Genomic DNA, 26,357 nt, shown 5'->3' on the forward strand with positions numbered 1-26,357 from the left:
GAGGCCCTGGTGCACAACTGAGCAAGATGACAATTACATTAGAGTGTCTAGTTTGAGAAACAGATGCCTCACAAGTCCTCAACTGGCAGCTTCATTAAATGGTACCCGCAAAACACCAGTCTCAATGTCAATAGTGAAGAGGCGACTCTGGGATGCTTGCCTTCTAGGCAGAGTTGCAAAGAAATCATCAGTTTCTTGGCAATTTCTCACATGGAATAGCCTTCATTTCTCAGAAAAAGAATAGGCTGATGAGTTTCAGAAGAAAGTTCTTTGTTTCTGGCCATTTTGAGCCTGTAATCAAACCCACAAATGCTGATGCTCCAGATACTCAACTAGTCTAAAGAAGGCCAGTTTTATTGCTTCTTTAATTAGAACAACAGTTTTCAGCTGTGCTAACATAATTGCAAAAGGGTTTTCTAATAATCAATTAGCCTTTTAAAATGATAAACCTGGATTAGCTAACACAACGTGCCATTGGAACACAGGAGTGATGGTTGCTGATAATGGGCCTCTGTACGCCCATGTAGATATTCCATTAAAAATCCGCCGTTTCCAGCTACAATAGTCATTTACAACATGAACAATGTCTACACTGTATTTCTAATCAATTTGATGTTATTTTAATGGACAAAAAATGTGCTTTTCTTTCAAAAAGAAGGACATTTCTAAGTGACCGCAAACTTTTGAACGGTAGTGTTATATACAGTACCAGTATATATACAGTACCAGTCAAATGTTTGGTCACACCTACCCATTCAAGCGTTTTTCATTATTTTTACTATTTTCTACATTGTATAATAATAGTGAAGACATCAAAACTATGAAATAACACATATAGAATCATGTAGTAACCAAAAAAGTGTTAAACAAACAAGTGTTTGGTTACAAATAAAAATATTTGTTATATTTGAGATTATTCAAATAGCCACCCTTTGCCTTGATGACATCTTTGCACACTCTTGGCATTCTCTCAACCAGCTTCATTGGGTAGTCACCTGTAATGCATTTCAATTAACAGGTGTGCCTTGTTAAAAGTTCATTTGTGGAATTTCTTTCTTTCTTAATGCATTTGAGCCAATCAGTGACAAGGTAGGGGTGGTATACAGAAGATAGCCCTATTTGGCAAAATACCAAGTACATATTATGGCAAGAACAGTTCAAATTAGCTAAGATAATCGACAGTCCATCATTACTTTAAGACATGAAGGTCAGGCAATCTGGAAAATTTCAAGAACTTTGAAAGTTTCTTCAAGTGCAGTCACGAAAACCATCAAGCGCTATGATGAAACTGTTTCTCATGAAGATCGCCACAGGAAAGAAGACCCAGAGATTCCTCTGCTGCAGAAGATACGTTCATTAGAGTTAACTGCAACTCAACATCAACTGTTCAGAGGAGACTGCATGAATCAGGCCTTCATGGTCGAATTGCGGCAAAGAAACCACTACTAAAGGACACCAATATGAAGAAGAGACTTGCTTCGGCCAAGAAACACAAGCAATGGACATTAGACCGGTGGAAATCTGTCCTTTGGTGTGATGAGTCCAAAATTGAGATTTTTGGTTCCAACCGCTGTGTCTTTGTGAGACACAGGGTAGGTGAACAGATGATCTCCGCATGTGTGGATCCCACCGTGAAGCATGGAGGAGGAGATGTGATGGTGTGGGGGTGCTTTGCTGGTGACACTGTATTTGATTTATTTAGAATTCAAGGCACACTTAACCAGCATGGCTACCACAGCTTTCTGGAGCGATTAGTGGGACTGTCCTTTATTTTTCAACAGGACAATGACCCAACACACCTACAGGCTGTGTAAGGGCTATTTGACCAAGAAGGAGAGTGATTGAGTGCTGCATCAGATGACCTGGCTTCCACAATCACCCAAACTCAACCCAATTGAGTTGGTCTGGGAAGAGTTGGACCACAGAGTGAAGGAAAAGCAGCCAACAAGTGCTCAGCATATGTGGGAACTCCTTCAAGACTTTTGGAAAATCATTCCAGGTGAAGCTGGTTGAGAGAATGCCAAGAGTGTGCAAAGCTTTCATCAAGGCAAAGGGTGGCTACTTTGAAGAATCTCAAATATAAAATATATTTTGATTTGTTTAACACTTTTTTTGGTTACTACACGATTCCATGAGTTATTTCATAGTTTTGATGTCTTCACTATTATTCTACAACGTAGAAAATAGTCAAAAGAAAGATAAACCCTTGAATGACTAGGTGTGTCCAGACTTTTGACTGGTACTGTATATATATATATATATATATATATATATATATAGTACGTATATATATTTTTTGGGAAGGTTTTTTGGGAAGCCTGACTTCCCTTGGCGTCCATAAATACACATCACTGAATATACTAACCCGTGATGTGCTGTATCTTTGGGTGTCAGTGTGCCACGAGTATTTTCACTGACCTTAATACTCCTTTAAATGTATCGTTAACACTTCTTTATCTTTTATCCCATTGTTCTAACTCTTTAAAGTACAAGGATCATAAGAGGTTGAGACCCTCCGTCCTCTCTGGCTCCCTGGTAGAATCACAAGCGCTAAACTGTTCCAGGTCACACGGCTTCTGTTGTCAGTGCATGAACTTCTGATACAGATTTGACCTAGAATGGAGGCCATGTGTAATATGGGCAAATCTAAAAAGTGTTTCAGGGTTTTACCAGGGGAAATAGAGAGATAAAGCTCCAGGGACATAATGTATTATGAAGAAAACACAAATCCTACCACTCCAAATATGTCATTATATCAGTCCTGCTCTTCACTATTTTAGCCACAAACGCAGTACTTTGGAAGTCGTTTTCATTGAACAGGACAGAAAATAACTAACTGGAAAGTTCTGGTTATTGTTGTGCTCATGTGGTTTGAGATTTGAGGACATTTTTTGGTGACACAAATCCAGATTCATTACAGTGGTCCAAAACTTAAGAGAGAGAAAAATAAAACTAGGAGCGAAAAGAAAAAACACTGAAATGCTGCCAGTATCAAACTGTTCTTTTCAGACACAGTTGATTGTAAGAGAAGCTGATAGCACAGCCAGCACAACCTTTTAATAATTAATTTAGTTAGGCTATGATCTATCATTTTGTGCCTTTTGACATGTGATATTGAAATGTAATATTGCATCAATACAAATGATGTGTTGCCAGTCGGCCCAAGGAAGTGGATTGCAAAGAGATCTCAGAAGGTCTTTTGAGTTCCTTCTCTATTCAAAGCCACATTGTACGAGAGCAGAGAAGCCGAAGGGGAAAAAAATCCGTCTTTCTGCAGCTTTGATATGTATGTTTTAAAAATGACATCTTAAAACGCTCAGGGAGAACTTCTTTCCTCTACCCAAAGTCATGTCTGAGAAGGGAAGAAAGGAACGCGAAGGGAACATGACAGTGGTGTTTAGGGGAGACATCTTATGTTGTAAGGATCTTTGACGTACTGTTTAGTTTCATGAAATCCCCTGGCAAAAACTCCGGAGCTCACTATGAGGGAGTGTTTGGTGCGACGTCTGTAGTCTAGGCTGTAGACTAGCCTATTTCTCGATGACGGTATATTCATACATTTCCAAGTTTATCGTTCAATCCGTCTTTACTGTTTACTAACTAACCTCTAAATCCCTAAGATGATGCCAACACGTTTCTCAAGTTTTATTCTCTCTCGATGTTTTCTTGTAATGCGATAGACAACATGTATTTAATTTATTGAACTGAGATCCTGATCTGTTTTTATCTGTGGTGCTAATGATTTCCTGTTTGTGCGATATTTACGATGCTGCTCTTGGAGACGAGTCTGTTGGTGTGTCATTAACACTCTCTCTCTCTCTCTCTCTCTCTCTCTCTCTCTCTCTCTCTCTCTCTCTCTCTCTCTCTCTCTCACTCTCTCTCTCTCTCTCTCTCTCTCTCTCTCTCTCTCTCTCTCTCTCTCTCTCTCTCTGTCTCTCTCTCTCTCTCTCTCTCTCTCGCTCTCTCTCTCTCTCTCTCTCTCTCTCTCTCTCTCGTCTCTCTCTCTCTCTCTCTCTCTCTCTCTCTCTCTCTCTCTCTCTCTCTCTCTCTCTCTCTCTCTCTCTCTCTCTCTCTGTGTTATTTGCTTTTCCAGTGATCTACGGATGTCAATTAGAAGACCCAAAGAAAACACATTAGGTGAGGAACCATGCTTACTGTATTTCTGTTATACCACGTAGAGGTGAGACTGAGAAATTGGACCCAACTGACATTTCCATATTCCCCATTTATCTCAAAAACAACACCCATCTACAATTTGAATTGATTTATTTTTTAGGGACTATACCCGTTTAAATGGCTTCAGTTTGGCTCGTGGTGTGCGTCATCATCAAGCGCAGTGCAGGTCGTTAGGTTAGTGTCCTGGGCCTGTGACAGTGGGAGAGGGATGTCGTGCGAGGAGGTGCTTTGGGGCTCTGTGGGGCCTCTCCCTGTGCCTTATGCTTATTAGTCTACCTGCGAGGGCCTTCTCTGGAGGTGTGTGGGGCAACACCTAGGCAGGAGGGATCCTCTGTGACAGATGACCTCTGTCTGTCGTTCGCCAGACTCACACCTCACTCTGAGAGGCAGACAGTCAGACAGAGCCCAGGTGGACTTAAGCTGGCTCACCCAGGGCTTGTCAGTGAGGGATCTCCTCACTAGCTCTGTGTTGTCTCAATGGGGGACTGGCCGTGCTATGTTTGTATTTGTGTGAGGGATGTTTGTGCGTTTGCCGTCTAAGGGGGGATAGACTGTTGACACACTTCATATTTCAAAATGTAGGACTGTGGAAAGAAATGAAGATTGATGTGGAAACACGTCTTATAGCAGTAAATATATTAGAATGTACACGTATGTGACACATCTCACAAGCATACTGTATATGCATACGCATGATCAAAAACCCACACATATTCACAGGGGGGCTCAGATGTTATTAAAGCTATATGATGTAATTGCATTTGATCTCAAATAGACACAAATTCAGTCCATCTCCCACATAAAGATGGCAGATGTGATGGATGACCATATTAGCGCCAGGGGCAACATTAGATTTGCTCCAAATTATTGATCTTTTGTTTGCGAGCCAAGTCGGCAATAAATAACCGTATATAGGAGAGATGTGACTCATTATCGCCGTGCCAACTGACAGACCTCTGTCAAAACAACTCTCCTACCTCGCCATCCTCCTCTCTTAACTGGATGGGTTTAGTCCACTTTTAATTGTCAAACTATTCCTATCTGATTCGCTGTGAATGTTAATCCCACTCCGATAGCCTGTATTATTCAATATTTTTATACACATGCATTCAGAGGTTTCCTGTTTTATCCCTACCTTCTTAGTGAACAAAAATCCTTTTATCACACAATGGGTAATTTATATCCATTACCAACATTTTCAATCCTTTTCAGTGCTGCTGTCAGTGCCTTTGGCGCAGTCATGATTAATGTGATCTAATAATAGTATGCCATTATATTGCCTTTAGTAAAACATATACCAACATCCTATTCAGCTCCACCAAATTCATTGCCTCTTAAAATATTTGTCCTTTTTCAGTTAAAAAAAAAACAAGAGCGCTGTTTTCTCTCAGGAGATGATTGTGAGGGTTTTTAGTGAGAATGGTTTCCTATTTCCGCTCTTATGACTTTGTGTGAGTTTGACGAGTGGTGGCAAGATGGCGGTGGTGTGAGGTGATTTGGACATGTGAGAGTCCTCTCACGCTGCAGGTAACACAACACCGCTTCCCTGCCTCCATTGTTCACTTGGTGGCTTTGTGTTGGATCAGAGTGAGGGACATGTGAGCTTCAAGTGCACGGCAGTCGTTTATCATTTTAGACGCACACTGAGTGGTCCTAGACACCATGTTCAGTCATTAAACCTACAGCCAATGGGTTCAAAATAGAATTCAAATATGATCTCATATAAAATGTTATGTTTCTTTTATTTTCCCCATGAATAGTCTACACGTGTTGGTGATCATACAGCCTCCGAGACCATTGTGGTTTCATACGGTAAGAATCCTTCAAAACGTAGATAAATTCATGTAAATTGACCGAGACAATGATTTCCTGGTTGGGATAGGATGGGGGGGGGCAGCATACTGACTCTGTTTGGAGCGACTGGAGGATTTGGGGGAGATGTGGACCGGTCCAAGACTGGGCTCCCGTCCCACCCAGCCGGACGGTCTGAGCCAGCCTGCCACTCGTGGGGGCACGTTTCTGACTGGGGTGCCAACTACCTCCCCCGCTCCCTCCCCAAAGAGGGTTAACCCTTACTGGGTTCTTAGACTTGTATCCAGAATGAACAGGTGGTCGGACAAAACATGGGCATCAATTTCCTCATGACTTATCCCAGTGTGGGTAGAGGGGGAGGGAGAGATAGATCGGGAGACTGTAACAGAGGGAAAGGAAGAGATAGAGGACAGAGAGAGAGAGACTGCGAGACACAGAAAGGAAGCTTGTGTGTGTGTGTGTGTGTGTGTGTGTGTGTGTGTGTGTTCCTATCTTGGTTTTGTTTATTACTCGTGTGGTTGGTGGTATGGACCAGCTTGTGGAGGGTCCCACCACTGTGTGAAATTGACATCAGATGGCCGTGATGACTAGAACAATATCACATCTCGTTTCCATTTAGCAAGGGGCAGCTGAGGCGGGCAGGTGGGGGGGGGGGCACCTGACCCGGAGTCAAACCACACTCCGACCTCCACACTCCCAGAACTAAGCACAGCTGTTAACACTTTACATCAAAAACACTATTTTCACCCCACATATGTATTTTTCCATTCTCAAATGCAATGGTTCAGAATGTATCCGACTCGTGTATTGAGCCACAGCTTTTTTTTTAAGCTGAATTTTTTTTTTGTCTCAAGTATCCGGTTCCAAGCAGAGAAAATCAAACGAAACCATTTCAAAGCCAAACAATATGGGCCAGAGTTTAGTGTATCTCAACAATGCACACACTGCACATGCCTCTGACCACGCAGTTCATCCAGCCCTCTGTAGTTGGGATAGCTGTGGTCACTTAGACATGTCAAGATCAAACACTCGGCAACGTTTAACACTGTTGTTCTTGTTATGGTGGGAGGTCTTTGTTTAGTAGGACGCACATAAATAAGCGGAGAGTAACCAATAAACAGTTGGAGAAAACAGCCTTTCTGAGTCAGCATATTTACTAATGTCTGATTACATTTCTAGACAAAAAGCTTGTCGGTTGTAAATAACATACTGTCAAAATGTTATTTACCGACTTTGATATGCACTCCATGTGATGAGTATTTTCTGCATGTTTTATGTGCATGAAAGAAACGTTCCCTCTGGTACTGTACGGGGGGACCCAAGACTGGAAGGTTACTGTTGAAAAGTACCTTTATTTATGTCCTCATAAATGGACCAGTCAAAGGAGAGATTCAGACTCATTACCATTCAGTAGACTCACCTGTTCCTCCTCTAGCTCCTCCTCATCGACCCATCCCTCTTAATAGTGGAAATCCTTCAGGAGGGGGGTGAGAGAGGAGGAGGAGGAGGAGGGGGGGAGGAGGTGGGTGGGTGGGTGGGTGGGTGGTGGTGGAGGCTGTGAGCTCAGCAGTTTCCTTCCAGGACCCAGAGTAGACCAGACCAGAGCTAAGCAGAGCGTCACAGTCTGGAGTGAGTCAGGCATTTAGAGGGGGGTTAAGAGACGGAGAGAGAATGAGCGCAAGGGAAGGAGAGGGGGTAGACAGAGAGGGGTAGAGAGAGTGAGAGAGAGAGAGGGAGGGGGAAAGAGAGAGGGACGGGGTAGAGAGAGAGTGAGAGAGAGAGAGGGGGGACAGAGAGAGGGAGGGGGTAGAGAGAGAGTGAGAGGGGGGGAGAGGGAGAGAGAGGGGGGGGAGGGGGAAAAGAGAGTGGCGCTGACATGGAATAAGCTCCACGCGTCTGGTGGCACCACACATTTATTCCCATGATGCAATCTGTGTGGGGTGATGATGATGACGATGATGAAGGTGATTATGATAATGATGAGTGCACAGACAACAGTTGTCGTGGCTGCCTCTCAGTTTGCATCATCTGGCCCTATATAAATATACAGACGGCCTACATGGGCATATCAACGCTAATGCCCCTTTAATCCCATAAGTGCTCCGTTATGGCAGAGGTGGGTTAGTCTCTTAAAGTCCAAGCTGGCTCTCCTTCCCTCTATCCTTCCATTCCTCCATCCCTCCTCCCTAATTAGGCACCAGAGGCTCTGACTTGAGGGGCTGTGTGTGGCAACAGCTCTGACCTGAGCTGAGCCTGGGTGGTGGTGGTAGTGGGGGCACACAGGACTGCAGCAACCCAGCCAGGAGGCAGGTCACAGGGGAAGAGTGGCAGGGCAGCAGTGGACACTCTGGAGGTGGGGCCCCTGGCATGCCACACCAAGGTTAGTTCACCTAGCAGCTGTTTCGAACCCGGCCACAGAAATGCTTTCACCATCACTCCCTGAATATGTTGAGGAGGTGTGGGATAACATGTGGCACTCATCTGTTGATAGCGGGTAAAACTCAGTGCCCCGCATGTTGATTTATATCTATTTATATTAAAGTCAGGATGGCTTGTGAGCCAGACACCTAAATATAGTAGTGTGATGGAGTTAACATCGCCCTCCCCCACCTTCTCTGCACCGCCCCCACCTTCTCTTCTCTGCACCGCCCCCACCTTCTCTTCTCTGCACCGCCCCCACCTTCTCTTCTCTGCACCGCCCCCACCTTCTCTTCTCTGCACCGCACCCTCACCTTCTCTTCTCTGCACCGCCCCCCACTATCTCTTCTCTGCACCGCCCCCACTATCTCTTCTCTGCACCGTCCCCCCACCTTATCTGCACCGCCCCCACCTTCTCTGCACCCCCCCACTATCTCTTCTCTGCACCGCCCCCCACCTTCTCTGCACCGCCCCCCAATATCTCTTCTCTGCATCGCCCCCACCTTCTCTGCACCCCCACCTTCTCTGCACCGCCCTCCCCACCTTCTCTTCTCTGCACCGCCCCCCCCACCTTCTCTTCTCTGCACCGCCCCCACCTTCTCTTCTCTGCACCGCCCCCACCTTCTCTTATCTGCACCGCCCCCACCTTCTCTTATCTGCACCCCCACCTTCTCTTATCTGCCCCCCCCACTATATCTTCTCTGCACTGCCCCACCTTCTCTGCACCACCCCCACCTTCTCTGCACCGCCCCCACTATCTCTTCTCTGCACCGCCCCCACCTTCTCTGCACCGCCCCCAATATCTCTTCTCTGCACCCCCCACCTTCTCTGCACCGCCCCCACCTTCTCTTCTCTGCACCGCCCCCACATTCTCTTATCTGCACCACCCCCCCACCTTCTCTTCTCTGCACCGCCCCCACCTTCTCTTCTCTGCACCGCACCCTCACCTTCTCTTCTCTGCACCGCCCCCCCACCTTCTCTTCTCTGCACCGCCCCCCACCTTCTCTTCTCTGCACCGCCCCCCCCACCTTCTCTTCTCTGCACCGCCCCCACCTTCTCTTCTCTGCACCGCACCCTCACCTTCTCTTCTCTGCACCGCCCCCACTATCTCTTCTCTGCACCGCCCCCACTATCTCTTCTCTGCACCGTCCCCCACCTTATCTGCACCGCCCCCCACCTTCTCTGCACCCCCCCACTATCTCTTCTCTGCACCGCCCCCACCTTCTCTGCACCGCCCCCAATATCTCTTCTCTGCATCGCCCCCACCTTCTCTGCACCCCCCACCTTCTCTGCACCGCCCTCCCCACCTTCTCTTCTCTGCACCGCCCCCCACCTTCTCTTCTCTGCACCGCCCCCACCTTCTCTTCTCTGCACCGCCCCCACCTTCTCTTATCTGCACCGCCCCCACCTTCTCTTCTCTCCACCGCCCCCACCTTCTCTTATCTGCACCGCCCCCACCTTCTCTTATCTGCACCCCCCACCTTCTCTTATCTGCACCGCCCCCACTATATCTTCTCTGCACTGCCCCCCCCACCTTCTCTGCACCACCCCCACCTTCTCTGCACCGCCCCCACTATCTCTTCTCTGCACCGCCCCCACCTTCTCTGCACCGCCCCCAATATCTCTTCTCTGCACCCCCACCTTCTCTGCACCGCCCCCCCCTTCTCTTCTCTGCACCGCCCCCACATTCTCTTATCTGCACCACCCCCCACCTTCTCTTCTCTGCACCGCCCCCCACCTTCTCTTATCTGCACCGCCCCCACCTTCCCTTCTCTGCACCCCCACCTTCTCTTATCTGCACCGCCCCCACACCTTCTCTTATCTGCACCGCCCCCACCTTCTCTTATCTGCACCCCCCACCTTCTCTTATCTGCACCGCCCCCCACTATATCTTCTCTGCACTGCCCCCACCTTCTCTGCACCACCCCCACCTTCTCTGCACCTCCCCCACTATCTCTTCTCTGCACCGCCCCCAATATCTCTTCTCTGCACCGCCCCCCACCTTCTCTGCACCCCCCACTATCTCTTCTCTGCACCGCCCCCAATATCTCTTCTCTGCACCGCCCCCCACCTTCTCTGCACCCCCCACCTTCTCTGCACCCCTCCCCACCTTCTCTTCTCTGCACCGCCCCCACCTTCTCTTATCTGCACCGCCCCCACCTTCTCTTCTCTGCACCGCCCCCACCTTCTCTTCTCTGCACCGTCCCCCCACCTTCTCTTATCTGCACCCCCCACCTTCTCTTATCTGCACCGCCCCCACACCTTCTCTTCTCTGCACCCCCCACCTTCTCTTATCTGCACCGCCCCCACTATCTCTTCTCTGCACCGCCCCCACCTTATCTGCACCACCCCCACCTTCTCTGCACCACCCCCACTATCTCTTCTCTGCACCGCCCCCCACCTTCTCTGCACCGCCCCCACCTTCTCTTCTCTGCACCGCCCCCACCTTCTCTTCTCTGCACCGCCCCCACCTTCTCTTATCTGCACAACCCCCACCTTCTCTTCTCTGCACCGCCCCCACACCTTCTCTTATCTGCACCCCCCACCTTGTCTTATCTGCACCGCCCCCCACCTTATCTTATCCGTACCCCCCACCTTGTCTTATCTGCACCGCCCCCACCTTATCTTATCTGCACCGCCCCCACCTTCTCTTATCTGCACCCCCACCTTATCTTATCTGCACCCCCCACCTTCTCTTATCTGCACCCCCACCTTCTCTTATCTGCACCGCCCCCACCTTCTCTTCTCTGCACCCCCACCTTCTCTTATCTGCACCCCCACCTTCTCTTATCTGCACCGCCCCCACTTTCTCTTCTCTGCACCCCCCCACCTTCTCTCATCTTTTCCTTTTCTAAATTTGGATGATGACATTAAATGGATTTGCTTTAATTCTGTGTGTGTGTGTGTGTATGTATGCATGTGTGTGTGTGTGTGTGTGTGTGTGTGTGTGTGTGTGTGTGTGTGTGTGTGTGTGTGTGTGTGTGTGTGTGTGTGTGCGTGTGCATGTGCGTGCGTGTGCATGTGGGTGTACATAGTTCTGTGGTTATGAAGTGAAGCATTATGGCAAAAATGCTTAAATAATTTAGCGACCACATTATTTTGTAATGCCATTCTTTAGAAGACTCATTCACTCTAATAAATGCGTTGCTGGAAAGTTCCGGGGATTTTGTGGGGCGCCAGTGAGCGATAGCAGCCACCCGACTCCTAGCTCCAGTCTCCCCCTCGATGCTACCATGTGACCTGCGCCATATTCCTCAGGATCAACATTGTGGCCAATTGAAGAAAAAAAAGGCCAACATATTTTATTTATGTGTCAAAAGTGTGGTGGAACGATGGAGGGATGGAGGGATGGAGGGAGGGCGGTATCACTCCATCCGCGGGGATCAATTCTCCCAAATGGAGGGCGGCTGGTGCACAGAAATGGTAGGGTTATTGATTTATCAAAGAAATACAGTGTGCGTGTTATGCTTAAACGGCCACATAAACCTGAGCTGTCAGGAGCAGAGAGGCAGAGCGCTGACATTTAGCCACACAAACGGAGCGGATGGTTTCACCGCGCCACACGCCCGTCTCAGCCAGATCATATTCTCTATTGTGAGCGCCTGGGAGAGGCTCACTTATGTAGGGGATTTTTCACATTAAACCACAGTGGCATAAAAAAAAAAAGTTGCCCACGTCCTTTATTGGAATACATACCTGGCATTAATACAAGGAGTGGGAGGGAGAGAAAAGGCACACAGCGGAGTCTGGGCCCATAAAAAGGATAGTTTAACAATTGATCGAGAGCAGTAGTGGAAATGGCAGCTGTAAATCAATTTAATCTCCGAGCAGTTAAAGTGCGTTTTCTAATGAGGTTAATGTCACATAATGACCAAATTCCTCCATTTAAAAGATGCCCTCAAGGTGTTGGAAAAAGATAGATGTCGCCTTGCAACATTAACTCGTCCTGACGCAGATGACACTGAGGGGAAAAGTTTTCCCACAAGAGGAATGCATGTTCTATCGAAATAATAAAAGGTGGAACATTGAAGTGGATGGCGGTTGGGAAAGCAAGCAAGGGAGGGAGGGTCGGGAAAACGCTGGGCAGGCTGGCTAACACTACAGGACAGAGGCTCAGAAGAGAAGCCATGGCTTTGGAGGAGAGTGAAAAGAGGGAATGACCCATCACTAATACACAGTGAATCGGGTTTGCCCTCCAGGGTTTCAGGGTGTTTATGAATCTCTTATGTCATAGGAGACGACACTGGGAGGGGTGGCGTGCACTTTGCGGATGGCAGTGAAATGCCAGCAGACGTGCCAACACGAAAACAACGGGTAAATGATGAGGTCATTGTTAGACCCATACAAAGTCTTTACTTTTAATCAAACACAAATCTAATCTTACTAACATTTAGGCTCTGTCTGTTTTGCAAAATCTAACGCTGAACTACTGTATACGCACAATGTGCACAACCTGGAACTGAAGAAAGGTTCCGATCCACAGGCCAACCATTTATCACCGAGGCCCTAAAGCTATTATCATGATCTAATTAGGTTTAAGATAAGTCTGTGTCCAAGGGTGCCATGTCCCCAATTCTACAAATTCAGAACATCCCAATTTCAAAATACCACTCACGCTGTAGGTTGAACAAATACAGTAACTACTAATGCAATTTCATACTACTACTTACAGAGGCCCATCAACACGATGACACAGATTTACACACATCAACGCGTACAGCAGTGTGTGTGCATGTTCACAGTTCACTCACTAGAGGCATCATTTTCTCAGCCCTGTGCTCTCTCCCCTTCTGTGTTCCTCTCCTCCTGTGCTGTAATGAATTGAGGCGCAGATGAGAATTTTCTTTGGGGGGGGTTACACGCAGGCACTGACCTATAAAGAAGCCCTTTAAGGAAACCTATTAATCCACCTGTCCAGAAATACTATATTTATATGTGTATCATAAATCTAGGCGGAGGTAGTCAAATGCCATTTGGAATTACCAACACAGACACGCAATTCATTTTTTAGCGTGATTAGCGACGGTGGCGCGACTGGCTGGCTCAGTGGGTGGCAATGATGGCCTGATGTACACACCGTGTGCTCATTACACCAACTAACTGCACTGGGTGTGTAAAGAACACACATGCACGTACGTGCACACAAAGTATATATATACAAATATAGGAACCCATATTATACCCATACCCATATTTATATATACACACATACAGTACAGTACAGTATACACATACTCATCACAGATGGTCTTGCTGACATCGTGTTCTAGCCACGCTTATGTAATTACACTTGTATAATCCGCGTGGCTCAGTTGGTAGAGCTTGGCACTTGCAACGCCAGAGTTGCGGGTTTGATTCCCGTGGGGGACCAGTATGACAAATGTGTTTACCCACTACTGTAAGCGGTTCTGGATAAGAGCGTCTGCTTAAATGACTCAAATGTAAATGTTTTTTTAAAAATGGGTTCCTGTATTTGTGATACACTTAACTAAAGATATAGGTCACCCCAGGAATCACGACCTGATGAGATGCGTTTCATTCTCTTTGTCACGCCCCGTTCTCCCTTACTGCAATGGGAAGAGAAATACGATTAAGAATGAGGGCTCCCTTTCACTTAGATACTTCCCTCATCTGATAAAACACAGCTGGAGGGCCACAATAAGAGGGAAATAGCATTTACTCCATTTTGATCTGTTCAGGTTTTCTGAAGGGCCACTTTTACCCCGACGAGGGTCTTTCTCTCCTCTTTGATTGATATGTGAAATACGTCTCCCTCTCCGGCTCTAAAGGCAGACCCTGTGTGGGGCTGAAAGGTGCTCATTGTCAAGGCAGGGACACTTTGTCAGGAAACAATACTGTTCCCAAGGCCCGGAGAATGTGTCAAAAAGACAGCCCCCATTGTGTACTTTAGGAACTTTCATTTTGCGTCTGAGGTCATTTTAATCCTGATGAATTTTTATAGACACTGTGGCGTTGAATAGCTAGCTGGTCTAATGCCTAAAAAAGAGAGAAAACCCACCCACAGAACCAACTAACAATCCTAAACTTAAAGCATTAAAGGGAGAGTAAAAAGGAGAGGTCTTTGTTGAAGGACACATTGGGGTGTATTTAAGTTCTACAAAAGCCCTCTCCTGAATGGAGCCTGATTTCTGTGACCAGATTTCAAATTCGGGGCCTAAAAATAACAGCGTTGTGATGAAACAGGGCTTGTAAAAAAGAAAACTCTCATGGGACAGAGAACCTGATGTGAGTTAGACACCCAGGACGCTGAGACGTTGCTACACCGAAGGAGAACAACAAGAAGAGAGACAGCTGTGGAGTATCTGGTATGATGGAATGATGGAGCATGTTAAATCGCACAGTGGATTCTTTAACCTTGTTTTTTATCAGTGTTTTTCCAAAACCACACAATGGGGGGGTGCTGTGTGGATAGAAGGATCTTTTTGTAATGCACTTCTCAATAACACATCCCAGGTTGACTCCTAGAATCCACCTTATCCCTATTTAAACAGCCGTTGTTCTTTTCTGGTTGGATGTTTTTGTTGTTCTGGGTGCTTCGCGACCTCTTTTTTTTTTCCGGCATCAAATTGGAGGCACGTTTATGCAAATGCCGTAGACACCTACAACCAGAGGAATATGTGGCAGCTGCAGAGGAGAATTCAATTAAGACGCCCCTGAGGTGTGGTAATTGATCCGCCAAAATGTATTTTTTCTTCTTCTCTCCCCCCTCTTTTCTTTATTGCCTTTTTGCCCGTTGTTGTCTAATGAAAACCCAAACCCGATCCTGTGTCAGGACTTGAGGAACGCAAATGCCACAGTGACTCATCAGCAGTTATTTAACGAATGTGAGGCTCTCCATGGGGGGGCCAATGCTGTGGCCCTTACTAACTCGATCGCTTCCTTTGTCGTTTCCTTATGTCACCCGGTGTCACGACTGCCCTTTACATTGTCTAACGTCCGACGTGTCATTTTGTCCTGACTTCGTCTTCGGAACTCCGGAGTGATAAAAGGAGTGTGTATATATATATATATATATATATATATATATATATATCTGTCTGTTTTTAAGAAATAAAGCCAATTCAAACCGATGACCTGTTGGTCACAGACAGAATGAAGAGCTCCACTGATGATTCATCCCAATGGGAGGTTTATGGTGTTGTCACCCGTTGACTTGTTTTCTCCTTATTCCAATTGGTTGAAAAGTTTTCTTCTACTGACTTTGCTCTTTCACTGTGCTCGCCCTTCCCGTCTTGCCCCTCCTCCTCCTCCTCCTCCTCCTCCTCCTCCTCCTCCTCCTCCTGTATTGAGGTGCAGGGTTCCAAGTGCTCGATGGTGCATTAATACGGACACCTGCTTTGTTCTGGCGGCCGGCGTATCGCCTGTTTCGCCCGCTCCCCCTCTTTTATCATCCTTCTGCGGTTTTTTGTCTGGAACGGACCTACCTGATCTGAGAGCATGGCTGGTTTGGGTTTCACTCTCACATTCATCTTCAAGAGAGGTGGGCATGCAGGCGGAAGGCTGGGGATGGATGTGGATGGCTATGGATGTGTGTGTGGTGTGTGTGTGTGTGTGTGTGTGTGTGTGTGTGTGTGTGTGTGTGTGTGTGTGTGTGTGTGTGTGTGTGTGTGTGTGTGTGTGTGTGTGTGTGTGTGTGTGTGTGTGAACGGACTAGTTGTCCACGGGTCTGTCTGAACTCATTCCCCTCTGACTTACATATGACATTTTTTTTTGTTCTTCCAATGTGGCACGCTGGCTCCAGGTCAGCGGGTTCATCCCCCAGCTTAGGCAAGAATGGAACAGTGTTAGAATCCATCCCACGTCCTTGGAAAAATTCAGACTAACCCTCCCCTGACTTGTCATTCCGTTAAATCCCAAAGAACCGAGAACAACAAAAAAAACAAAAGAGTAGAATACATCATATGGAAGAATATGTTCTGTTACATTATACTTTCTTAGCTGGGAGAGAGGCGAAAGGCCAGTGAAAAGGAATCCTTGCTATTTAATTACTGTCAGCTGAATGAGCTCTGTTCTGTTCGCCCCCCCTCCCTGATGTAAAAAAAAAAAAAATCTTATTCACTTAGTATGTAGGTCACATTACGGTGGTGTCTAGTTGTTGGACATGGGCTTAGATAACTGTTTGTTGACTATTAAATGCTTTTGCTGCCTCAGCATCTTTTCTAACTGGTATTTTTCACACAGCTGTGCCACTGAAAGGAGGCAACGCCGCAGCAGAAATCATGCCCCCCTCAGCCTTCTCCAAAATGTGGAGCTTTAGTGTTTCAGTGCCGATTTGGTGACAAACATTCGAAACCCCCTCTTATGATTTGATACTTTTAAGATCAGAAGATCAATTACGTATGGAGCGCCGGTACAACCATGGAGATAGTCGTTGGAATGGCACAGAATAAACAGAGGTGAGCTCTTTGAAAGAAACTCACTGACCTGTGGTGTTAGCCAAGCAGGTGAATCTGTGCTCCCTCTACTCTTATCCGTGTTTTGCTTTCTGTGACCTTGCGCTCAGCTAATGCCGAGCTGCTTTTCGCACAGTGCCGCCTCATTGCTGTGGATAAGGCCCCGATGTTGCCATAATGCTTTTCTTAGGTTTGGGCCTAGCCTGTTGTTTCTGGCCAAACGGGAGCTGTTGGTTGTTTCTCCCTCTCTCTCTCTCTCTCTCTCTCTCTCTCCCTTGTATGAAATGAGCCCAGATGGTGATTGATTTTTCAAGTGCTGACATCCCTGCTTGAGAACACGCTCCCTTCCCTCTTTGTGCCGAGCAAGTCAGGCACAATAACATCATGATGCGATCATCGGCTTTGTGCCGCCAAAAACATCCACCGTTGATTGACAAAGGACGCGCACACACACGCCACACAAACACACGCACGCCACGCAAAAAAACAAACAACACAACTGGCATAGTTCTCAAAGCATCTTCTCTTTAAAGAAGAAGGTGTTGACAATGAAGACGGAGACACCGCCGGAGGGATCTTGGGAGACCTTCTGGTTCTGAAAACACCAAATATGTCATGTACTGCAGAGGGTCGATAGCACTGTAGATATGAGACAGACAGTTCTTTGACACAGTGAGCAGAGCCTGGCTGGGTGGACGTGGCAACAGTGCACATTTGCTCCAGCCCCATTGAGTCAACTCTGAAGCTAAATGATGTCATTGGCTAACTAGCCATTCTCAGGCCATTGCCTCGGTTTGCGTGACTAAATACATACAATTAAGGCCCCGGCACTTCTCAATCTCTATGAACTCATTGTTATCCTGGGTTCAAGTGCACTGATAATGGGGGCCGGAGGAAAACAGGCGTATCATCGAGGCGCTGCACACAGAGGGCTGGTGGGTAAAATAGATGTCTCATTATTAGTCGCATTCTCTTTCGCCCAACAGCACAGCACAGCTCTCACTCTTTCTCTCTCTCTGTCCTTTCTCTCTCTCTGTCCTTTCTATCTCTCTTTCTATCTCTCTGTCCTTTCTATCAATCTTTATCTCTCTCTCTCTGTCCTTTCTATCTCTCTTTATATCTCTCTCTGTCCTTTCTATCAATCTTTCTCTCTCTCTGTCCTTTCTATCTCTCTTTATCTCTCTCTCTGTCCTTTCTATCTCTCTTTATATCTCTCTCTCTGTCCTTTCTATCTCTATTTATATATCTCTCTGTCCTTGCTCTCTCTTTATATCTCTATCTGTCCTTTCTATCAATCTTTCTCTCTATCTGTCCTTTCTATCTCTCTTTATGTCTCTCTCTGTCCTTTCTATCTCTCTTTATATATCTCTCTGTCCTTTCTATCAATCTTTCGATCTCTCTCTGTCCTTCTATCTCTCTTTATCTCTCTCTGTCCTTTCTATCTCTCTTTCTATCTCTCTCTGTCCTTTCTATCAATCTTTCTATCTCTCTCTGTCCTTCTATCTCTCTTTATCTCTCTCTGTCCTTTCTATCTCTCTTTCTATCTCTCTCTGTCCTTTCTATCAATCTTTCTATCTCTCTCTGTCCTTCTATCTCTCATTATCTCTCTCTGTCCTTTCTATCTGTCTTTCTATCTCTCTCTGTCCTTTCTATCAATCTTTCTATCTCTCTCTGTCCTTTCTATCAATCTTTCTATCTCTCTCTGTCCTTTCTATCTCTCTTTATATATCTCTCTGTCCTTTCTATTCATCTTTATCTCTCTGTCCTTTCTATCTCTCTTTATATATCTCTGTCCTTTCTATCAATCTTTCTATCTCTCTCTGTCCTTCTATCTCTCTTTCTCTCTCTGTCCTTTCTATCTCTCTTTATCTCTCTGTCCTTTCTATCAATCTTTCTATCTCTCTCTGTCCTTCTATCTCTCTTTATCTCTCTCTGTCCTTTCTATCTCTCTCTGTCCTTTCTATCAATCTTTCTATCTCTCTCTGTCCTTTCTATCAATCTTTCTATCTCTCTCTGTCCTTTCTATCTCTCTTTATATATCTCTCTGTCCTTTCTATTCATCTTTATCTCTCTGTCCTTTCTATCTCTATTTATAGATCTCTCTGTCCTTGCTCTCTCTTTATATCTCTATCTGTCCTTTCTATCTCTCTTTATATCTCTCTCTGTCCTTTCTATCAATCTTTCTATCTCTCTCTGTCCGTTCTATCTTTCTATCTCTCGCTGTCCTTACTCTCTCTTTATATCTCTCTGTCCTTTCTATCAATCTTTATCTCTCTCTCTGTCCTTTCTCTCTCTGTCCTTTCTATCACTATTTCTCTCTCTGTCATTTCTATCACTATTCCTCTCTCTATCCTTTCTATCACTATTTCTCTCTCTGTCCTTTCTATCAATCTTTATCTCTCTCTCTGTCCTTTCTCTCTCTGTCCTTTCTATCACTATTTCTCTCTCTGTCCTTTCTATCAATCTTTATCTCTCTCTCTGTCCTTTCTATCAATCTTTCTCACTCTCTCTGTCCTTTCTCTCTCTCTGTCCTTTCTATCAATCTTTATCTCTCTCGCTGTCCTTTCTCTCTCTCTGTCCTTTCTATCACTATTGCTCTCTCTCTGTCCTTTCTCTCTATTTGTCCTTGTTCTCTCTCTCTCTTCCTCTCTCTCTGTCCTTTCTATCTCTGTCCTTTTGCTCTCTCTGTCCTTGCTCTCTCTTTTTCTCTCTCTCTCCTTTCTGTCTCTCTTTCTCTCTGTCCTTTCTATCTCTTTATCTCTCTCTCTGTCCTTTCTATCTACAGTGGTGAGAACAAGTATTTGATACACTGACGTTTTTGCTGATTTTCCTACTTACAAAGCATGTAGAGGTCTGTAATTTTTTATCATAGGTACACTTCAACTGTGAGAGACATTCCGTCTCTCTCTCTGTCCTTTCTCCCTCTTTCTCTCTCTCTGTCCTTTCTTTCTATCTCTCTTTCTCACTCTGTCCTTTCTCTTTCTCTCTCTCTCTCTCTCTCTGTCCTTACTCTCTCTTTCTCTTTTGTTTTCTGAGGACGCTGTGTGGAATCGGTGTCGTCTTTTACGATGCGTATTCCCACGTAGGTACAGTATGAACACTATGACGCAGGGCTGTGTGCTGAGCTCTCTGGCCCGCTGTACACTCGTGAAAAGGCTGTTTCCCCTCTGCTCTCCTGCTAATTCTCCCTTTAAATGCATCGTTAGTTCTTTCGGGTGGTGTGAAAATGGCTGGACAGTGGACAGGAAGACAAACGAAGAGAAAATAGCTTGGTTAGATATGGTACGTTATGGATATGAGCTTCGATTTTCTTCATTTACAGTTGTTGTCTTATCAGATCTTTGTGGTTGATCAGCTCTCTCAGTAAACTGTCAAAAATGGATCATCATCATTGTAATCATCAATTTAGCGGATGTTTTTTAAATTATATCCACACAAATCAAGCAGAATAGTTTATAATGTTCTACTCATGAAAGTCCCATCCTTTCCAATCGAACCACATGGTCAAGTGCAACATTTACGGGGTCACTTCCTTGACTGTTTCAGTCCCCCTTGACAGCAATGCCTTGAAGTCATGTGACACTAGGGCTCAATTGCTTCTGTCTGTGTAAGAGGATCACCCCTCTCCTCCTCCTCCTCTGACTGCCCCCCCCTCCCCAGAGATAGATGGGCTGACCACAGAGGCAGAGCAGACAGAGCTCCGAGTTTTTCGAGAGGGTGGGTTCACCTCCGAGATTGGGGGGTGGGGCAGCGGGCGGAACGTGCGTTCCCCTCCAGTCGCTAGCGGCCATGTAGGTAAATAGATCTTATTTTGCGGCACGTCAACACGTGTAAGGGGGCCCACGGCTCATTACACGGCCCTGATCCCGCTGCAGACACACTGATGGATGGAGAGGAGGGAGCCGGCCCCCAAGACTCCTCTCCTTCCGTCGCTCTTTCTGCTCCCTTTCGCTGTCTCCACTCTCTCCCTCCTTCCCACTCTGTCTCTCTCTCTCTCCCTTTATGTATCTCTCTCCTGTTGGAGGGAGGCGTCGTGTACCAAGCCTGGGGCTCGTTACCAGGGCCACACCACAAGACCCCGTAAATCGTGGTCAGGTTTGACGTTTTTACCAGGTAGTGTTGGATCCCAGTGTCACCATGGAAGGCTTTAACCCCATCATCCCCACTCCCCCTTCACTCGTAACCCCTCGCTCAGTTGTCGCCACCACCAACACGCCTGCATCCAGTCAGAGGTTTTCCACTGCTCTGTGCATTCCTCCCATTCACGGAATGCAGGCTTTGCTAGTCAAATGGTTAATTGGTTACAGATTGCTCTTTAACCTCGGGGTTACACACCACTCACAGGCTGTTAAAGTAGGATGGGAAATAGAGTGTGGTTTACAATGCAGCCGAGCGGGGAAAGGTCGCCGGATTCCCCACACCACATCTCCATGGCTCTGTCACTCACTCCCTGTGATGGTCACGTGACGCTATGGGTTACCTCGCTCTGCACGAGGAGAAGATTTACCCATTATTGTTCTCACCATAAAACACACACACACACACACAAGGCCGTTGGATCCGTTGGATCTGCGACAGTCAACTTGGCAGAACTCCTTTCAAAACTGGGGGGTGGTTCTGAGAGTTGATACTCTCGCCAGTCACTTTAACCCCATGTCCGTCTTGGACTGCTACACCGATCAGTCCTTCACATTTAAGACCCAGTTGTCCACAGCAGGCTAGGGTCTGGGAAGAAAGGACAGAAAAAACAGAGCAGAGGTATTGCAAGTGCGCATGGCACAAGCTCCCATGATGCTTTGGTGGCCCTGGTAACGAGAGCTCTCTCTCTCTTCCAATGTAGGGTAAGGGGTTAACGTGGTGAGGGGTTAACGTGGTGAGGCGTTAACGTGGTGAGGGGTTAACATGGTAAAGGGTTAACATGGTGAGGGGTTAACGTGGTGAGGGGTTAACGTGGTGAGGGGTTAACGTGGTGAGGGGTTAACATGGTAAGGGGTTAACTTGGTGAGGGGTTAACGTGGTGGGGGTTAACGTGGTGAGGGGTTAACGTGGTGAGGGGTTAACGTGGTGAGGGGTTAACGTGGTGAGGGGTTAACGTGGTGAGGGGTTAACGCGGTGAGGGGTTAACGCGGTAAGGGGTGAACGTGGTAAGGAACTAACATGGTAAGGGGTTAACGTGGTAAGGGGTTAACGCGGTGAGGGGTGAACGCGGTAAGGAACTAACATGGTAAGGGGTTAAACCACGTTAACCGCTTACCATGTTACCTCCTTACCATGTTAACCCCTCACCGCGTTAACCCCCTTACCACGTTAACCCCCTTACCACGTTAACCCCCTTACCACGTTAACCCCTTACCACGTTAACCCCTTACCACGTTAACCCCTTACCACGTTAACCCCTTACCACGTTAACCCCTTACCGTGTTAACCCCTTACCATGATAACCCCTTACCGTGATAACCCCTTACCAACCCCTTACCATGTTAACCCCTTACCATGTTAACCCCTTACCACGTTAACCCCCTTACCACGTTAACCCCTTACCACGTTAACCCCCTTACCACGTTAACCCCTTACCACGTTAACCCCCTTACCACGTTAACCCCCTTACCACGTTAACTCCTTACCACGTTAACCCCCTTACCACGTTAACCCCCTTACCACGTTAACCCCTTACCACGTTAAAACCCCTTACCACGTTAGTTCCTTTACCACGTTCATCCCTTACCGCGTTCACCCCTCACCGCGTTAACCCCTCACCGCGTTAACGTGGTAAGGGGGTTAACGTGGTAAGGGGTTAACGTGGTAAGGGGTTAACATGGTAAGGGGTTATCACGGTAAGGGGTTATCACGGTAAGGGGTTATCACGGTAAGGGGTTATCACGGTAAGGGGTTAACACGGTAAGGGGTTAACATGGTAAGGGGTTAACATGGTAAGGGGCTAACATGGTAAGGGGTTAACATGGTAAGGGGTTAACATGGTGAGTGCCAATTCTTTTATGATGCACTGGCTGTTGGTCTGATAGAGTGAAATGAAGCACAGGCGCCTGTTTGTAGAGGCACGTCTCCTTTGATGCAGAAGAGGGGTGTCATAATCAATATCATGATAAGCATTCAGAAACCTGTCCAAGGGGAAACATTTCAGAAGACTCAGAAAGCCCTGTAAGCCATAGTGTCATGGGCCTAAGTAAAATAATAGCAAGAATGCCACTCCAGTTGTCGGGAAAAACAGTTATTATCTTGGTACGTTCCATGAGATGTCCGTCACAGAACGTCTGTTAATGGTCTAACATATTACTTTCGTTCTTATCAAAGGCATTCTGAAGCTGATTACCAAGGACATTGGATTATCGACCGATTACGCAGTATCCCAATTTCCCCCAATAAGTGCGGGTGCTATTGTTTCCACTTGTCTTTCCCTCTGGGTCTGTGTAGTGCCGCGTGGGTCACAGGTCAAACAGCGTGGCATAGATCCACTTCTGTTAACCTCCTCAGTTTCCTCTTCATTATCGTCTGGTATGAATATGATTTTCCGCATGACTAAATTTTCCAAAATAATTAAGACGCTTGTTTGTCACCTGAATTAGATTTACACTCCTATCCGAGCGTGTGAAAAAGCCCACCGTGCGTGTGTATGCCTGTGTGCGCATTGATAGTGATTCTGGTAAATAGATTTTGTCAAACACGGGGATATTACTTGACGTAGCAGTCGGGAATCAAACAACACACGGAAACGGATCGTTATGTCAGAAGATAGTTTGCGTTTGGAGATGATCATTTCTTATGTGTGAAAAATGACCTGTTTAGGTTCCAGCGCTAAATGCCTTGCGATGCTTATCTCATGAATGGCTAAGCTATCATTGAGGGTAGATCCTATTCTGACGCCATTTTGTATCTTGCCTCTACACTCCTCCGCGTCTCTAATCATGTAAGCGATTTATCCTGAATGAGATGGAAGGTGTCCCTCTGTGTGCCAGGCAGGCGGGCAGCATGTGCTGGTTTATACACGGTGCGAGATGGAAGGGGATGGCATGGGATGGCACGCTCACAGTTAATGCCATGGGTTGTTTTCCAGGTCCCCTCTTATACTGCATTTGGACGGGAAGGGAATGAATGTGATTGGCTTTGTTCAGTCTTCCTGGCAGTCGACATGCGCTGACATCTGTTCCCTCCTAACCATTCAAACTAATCTCGATCAGAGCGCGCACCAGACACATACATGGACATACACACACACACACACGCACGCACACACGCACACACACACACGCACACACACACACACACACACACACACACACACACACACACACACACACACACACACACACACACACACACACACACACACACACACACACACACACACACACACACACACACACACACACACACACACACACACACACACACACACACACACACACACACACACACACATGTAATTGTGGCACCAGTCATGCAGGGTTCAGTGATGAGGAACATCAACAGGCACAATGGCATATAAAAAGTGGCATGAATTATTAGCAGTGCTTGAGTCTCAGAGCTAGACGGATAGAGGGATCATTATGTGACTGAGTAAAAAGCAACACTGGCATGGGTGGGTGAGAGAAGGCGGCTGATTTGCTCATGCATTCAGGGCTGATTGTGGCAGCGTTGCAAATCTTATTGCACTGCTAATTTATATTATTGGCGGCATAGATGCTGGCACCGAAACCATCATATATCTTAGACATGTGGAATTTGAGGCGAGAGCGGTATGAGGGGGGAGGGGGGGTAGAAGCATAAAGAATTTCTGTCAGTTGTCCCTCTTAAGCAAATAACCGTCTGGATATCTGTGTGTTATAAAAGAAACTGCACGGCTTTCAGGGAGAAAAAAAAGATGAAAAGTCCATCGATGGGAAGCTGTTTCAAATTACTCTCAGTTGGGGCCTGAGAAATGGATGTGACACGTCCAGATTTCATATTTTTGTTGCAATTACCCAAACTCTAAATTAATTCTTTGCAGGCTCTGTGTGATTGTGTTGCGCGCCCATGAGCAGGTGTTCGCCATATTTGAAGATGACAGTGAGGGTAAGACCCACGCCTCGGCTAATAAAGGCACTCTGTGATGGAGCGCATGTGACAACTCATCTCTAGGGTCTGGGGGATGGGGGGTCTACCCCCCCCTCCACCCCTACCCCCCTCTCTGGCAGGGATCCCTCTCTGACAGTTAAGGCTGCAGTCTGTGATTACAGGATTGTGTAAGGCATGTTTTGAGGTCCTAGGACATAGTTAAGTTCAACTCAATACCATATTGATTTATCCCACACCCACATACTGTCGTGTACAGAACAGGTACATGCACATTGTGCCGACGTAGACAGTCTGCTAACATAGACTTAGATGTAGCCTGCAACTTAAGTCATCACATACATGATGCATGAGCTCTAGCTGTAGGGTGTGAAGTAATGAAGAACGGAGCTGGAGTGTTGAGGTGATGTGTTATCATTAACTAATCCAATTGCCTATGAGATGAGGAGGAATTTCCCGCTCTTGAGAAGGCTCTCTCTCTCTCTCTCTCTCTTTCTCTCGCTTTCTCTCTTTCTCTCTCACACTCTCTTTCTCTCATTTGCTCATTCTCTCTCTCTCTCTCTCTCTCTCTCATCTCACACTCTTTCTCTCTTCTCTCATTTGCTCATTCTCTCTCTCTCTCTCTCTCTCTCTCTCTCTCTCTCTCTCTCTCTCTCCCTCTCTTTCTCTCTCACACTCTCTCTTTCTCTCATTCGCTCATTCTCTCTCTCTTTCTCTCATTCGCTCATTCTCTCTCTCTTTCGCTCATTCTCTCTCTCTCTCTCTCTCTCTCCCTCTCTCTCGCTCTCGCTCTCTCGCTCTCTCTCTCTGGTTGCTGTTGTGTCGCTGTGACTGTGTGGCTGTGGTGTAGGACTCAGCTCTTCGGTGGGGCCTGCCCTAGGTGTCTCGGCATATTCCCTGAAGCCGCTGCCTAACAGGGGAGAAGCAGAGTAGTGCGCTCCGTCTCGTGACAGTAATGCCGTGCGGCAGACACAACTATTTCAGCGGGAGCTTAGCGTGGCTGTCGGATGATGCATTCTGTCATCGCTACATAGATCCAATCTGAACTCGGCACAACTTCCCCAATATTCCCGATGGCTTATGTCTTGGGATGACGGAGAATGGTGAAGACACAGGAGGGATTGAGAGAGTGAGTGTGCGTCTGTAATCCTTGGAGTGGAGTGTGTGCAGCGTTTTAGTCTCTTAAAGAGGAGGTAGAAGGGGAGAGGGATGGAAATGAAGCGGGACAGCTGGAAAGGGGCTGAGAGTGATAGGATCTCTCTCACACAATGATGTCATTTAAGTTAAGAAGACTTCTTACACTAGCTGGGGTCATACATGGGCTAGCCAGACTCTTTGCATCCTCAAATTGACAATTACAACCAGGAATCATTGCAGATATGTCCACCTTTACGCAGCCTTTCTCAAACCAGGAAACGTTCTTCAAAGGACTAAATAAGCAACAACTGAACGACGTGAAACAAAAGT

At 46.6% G+C, this 26,357-nt stretch overlaps 2 protein-coding genes across 4 annotated transcripts in view; both read left to right on the forward strand.

Annotated features, from left to right (window-relative positions):
- LOC112263559 (zinc finger protein 536-like) overlaps positions 1–26,357 on the forward strand; it is a 201,286-nt gene that overhangs the window by 23,457 nt on the left and 151,472 nt on the right. For all 3 annotated transcript variants that reach the window (XM_042330847.1, XM_042330845.1, XM_042330846.1), the window contains exon 2: positions 4,094–4,137. The gene's annotated coding sequence lies outside the window, so the exon portion shown is untranslated. The remainder of the gene's footprint in view (positions 1–4,093; positions 4,138–26,357) is intronic.
- On the forward strand, positions 8,573–24,928 carry LOC121847863 (extensin-2-like). The gene is made up of 2 exons (XM_042331108.1): positions 8,573–10,768; positions 24,860–24,928. The coding sequence occupies exons 1-2, from the start codon at positions 8,573–8,575 to the stop codon at positions 24,926–24,928; spliced, it is 2,265 nt and encodes a 754-aa protein (XP_042187042.1).

Source organism: Oncorhynchus tshawytscha, linkage group LG12, assembly GCF_018296145.1.
Source record: "Oncorhynchus tshawytscha isolate Ot180627B linkage group LG12, Otsh_v2.0, whole genome shotgun sequence".
NCBI lineage: Eukaryota > Metazoa > Chordata > Actinopteri > Salmoniformes > Salmonidae > Oncorhynchus > Oncorhynchus tshawytscha.

Excerpts from the sequence above, each read along its gene's own strand:
- LOC121847863 (XM_042331108.1), top strand. The coding sequence starts at position 8,573 with ATGGAGTTAACATCGCCCTCCCCCACCTTCTCTGCACCGCCCCCACCT. Across the intron at positions 10,769-24,859 it reads GCACCACCCCCACCTTCTCT|GTGTTCGCCATATTTGAAGA; the intron begins GCACCACCCCCA and ends GCCCATGAGCAG.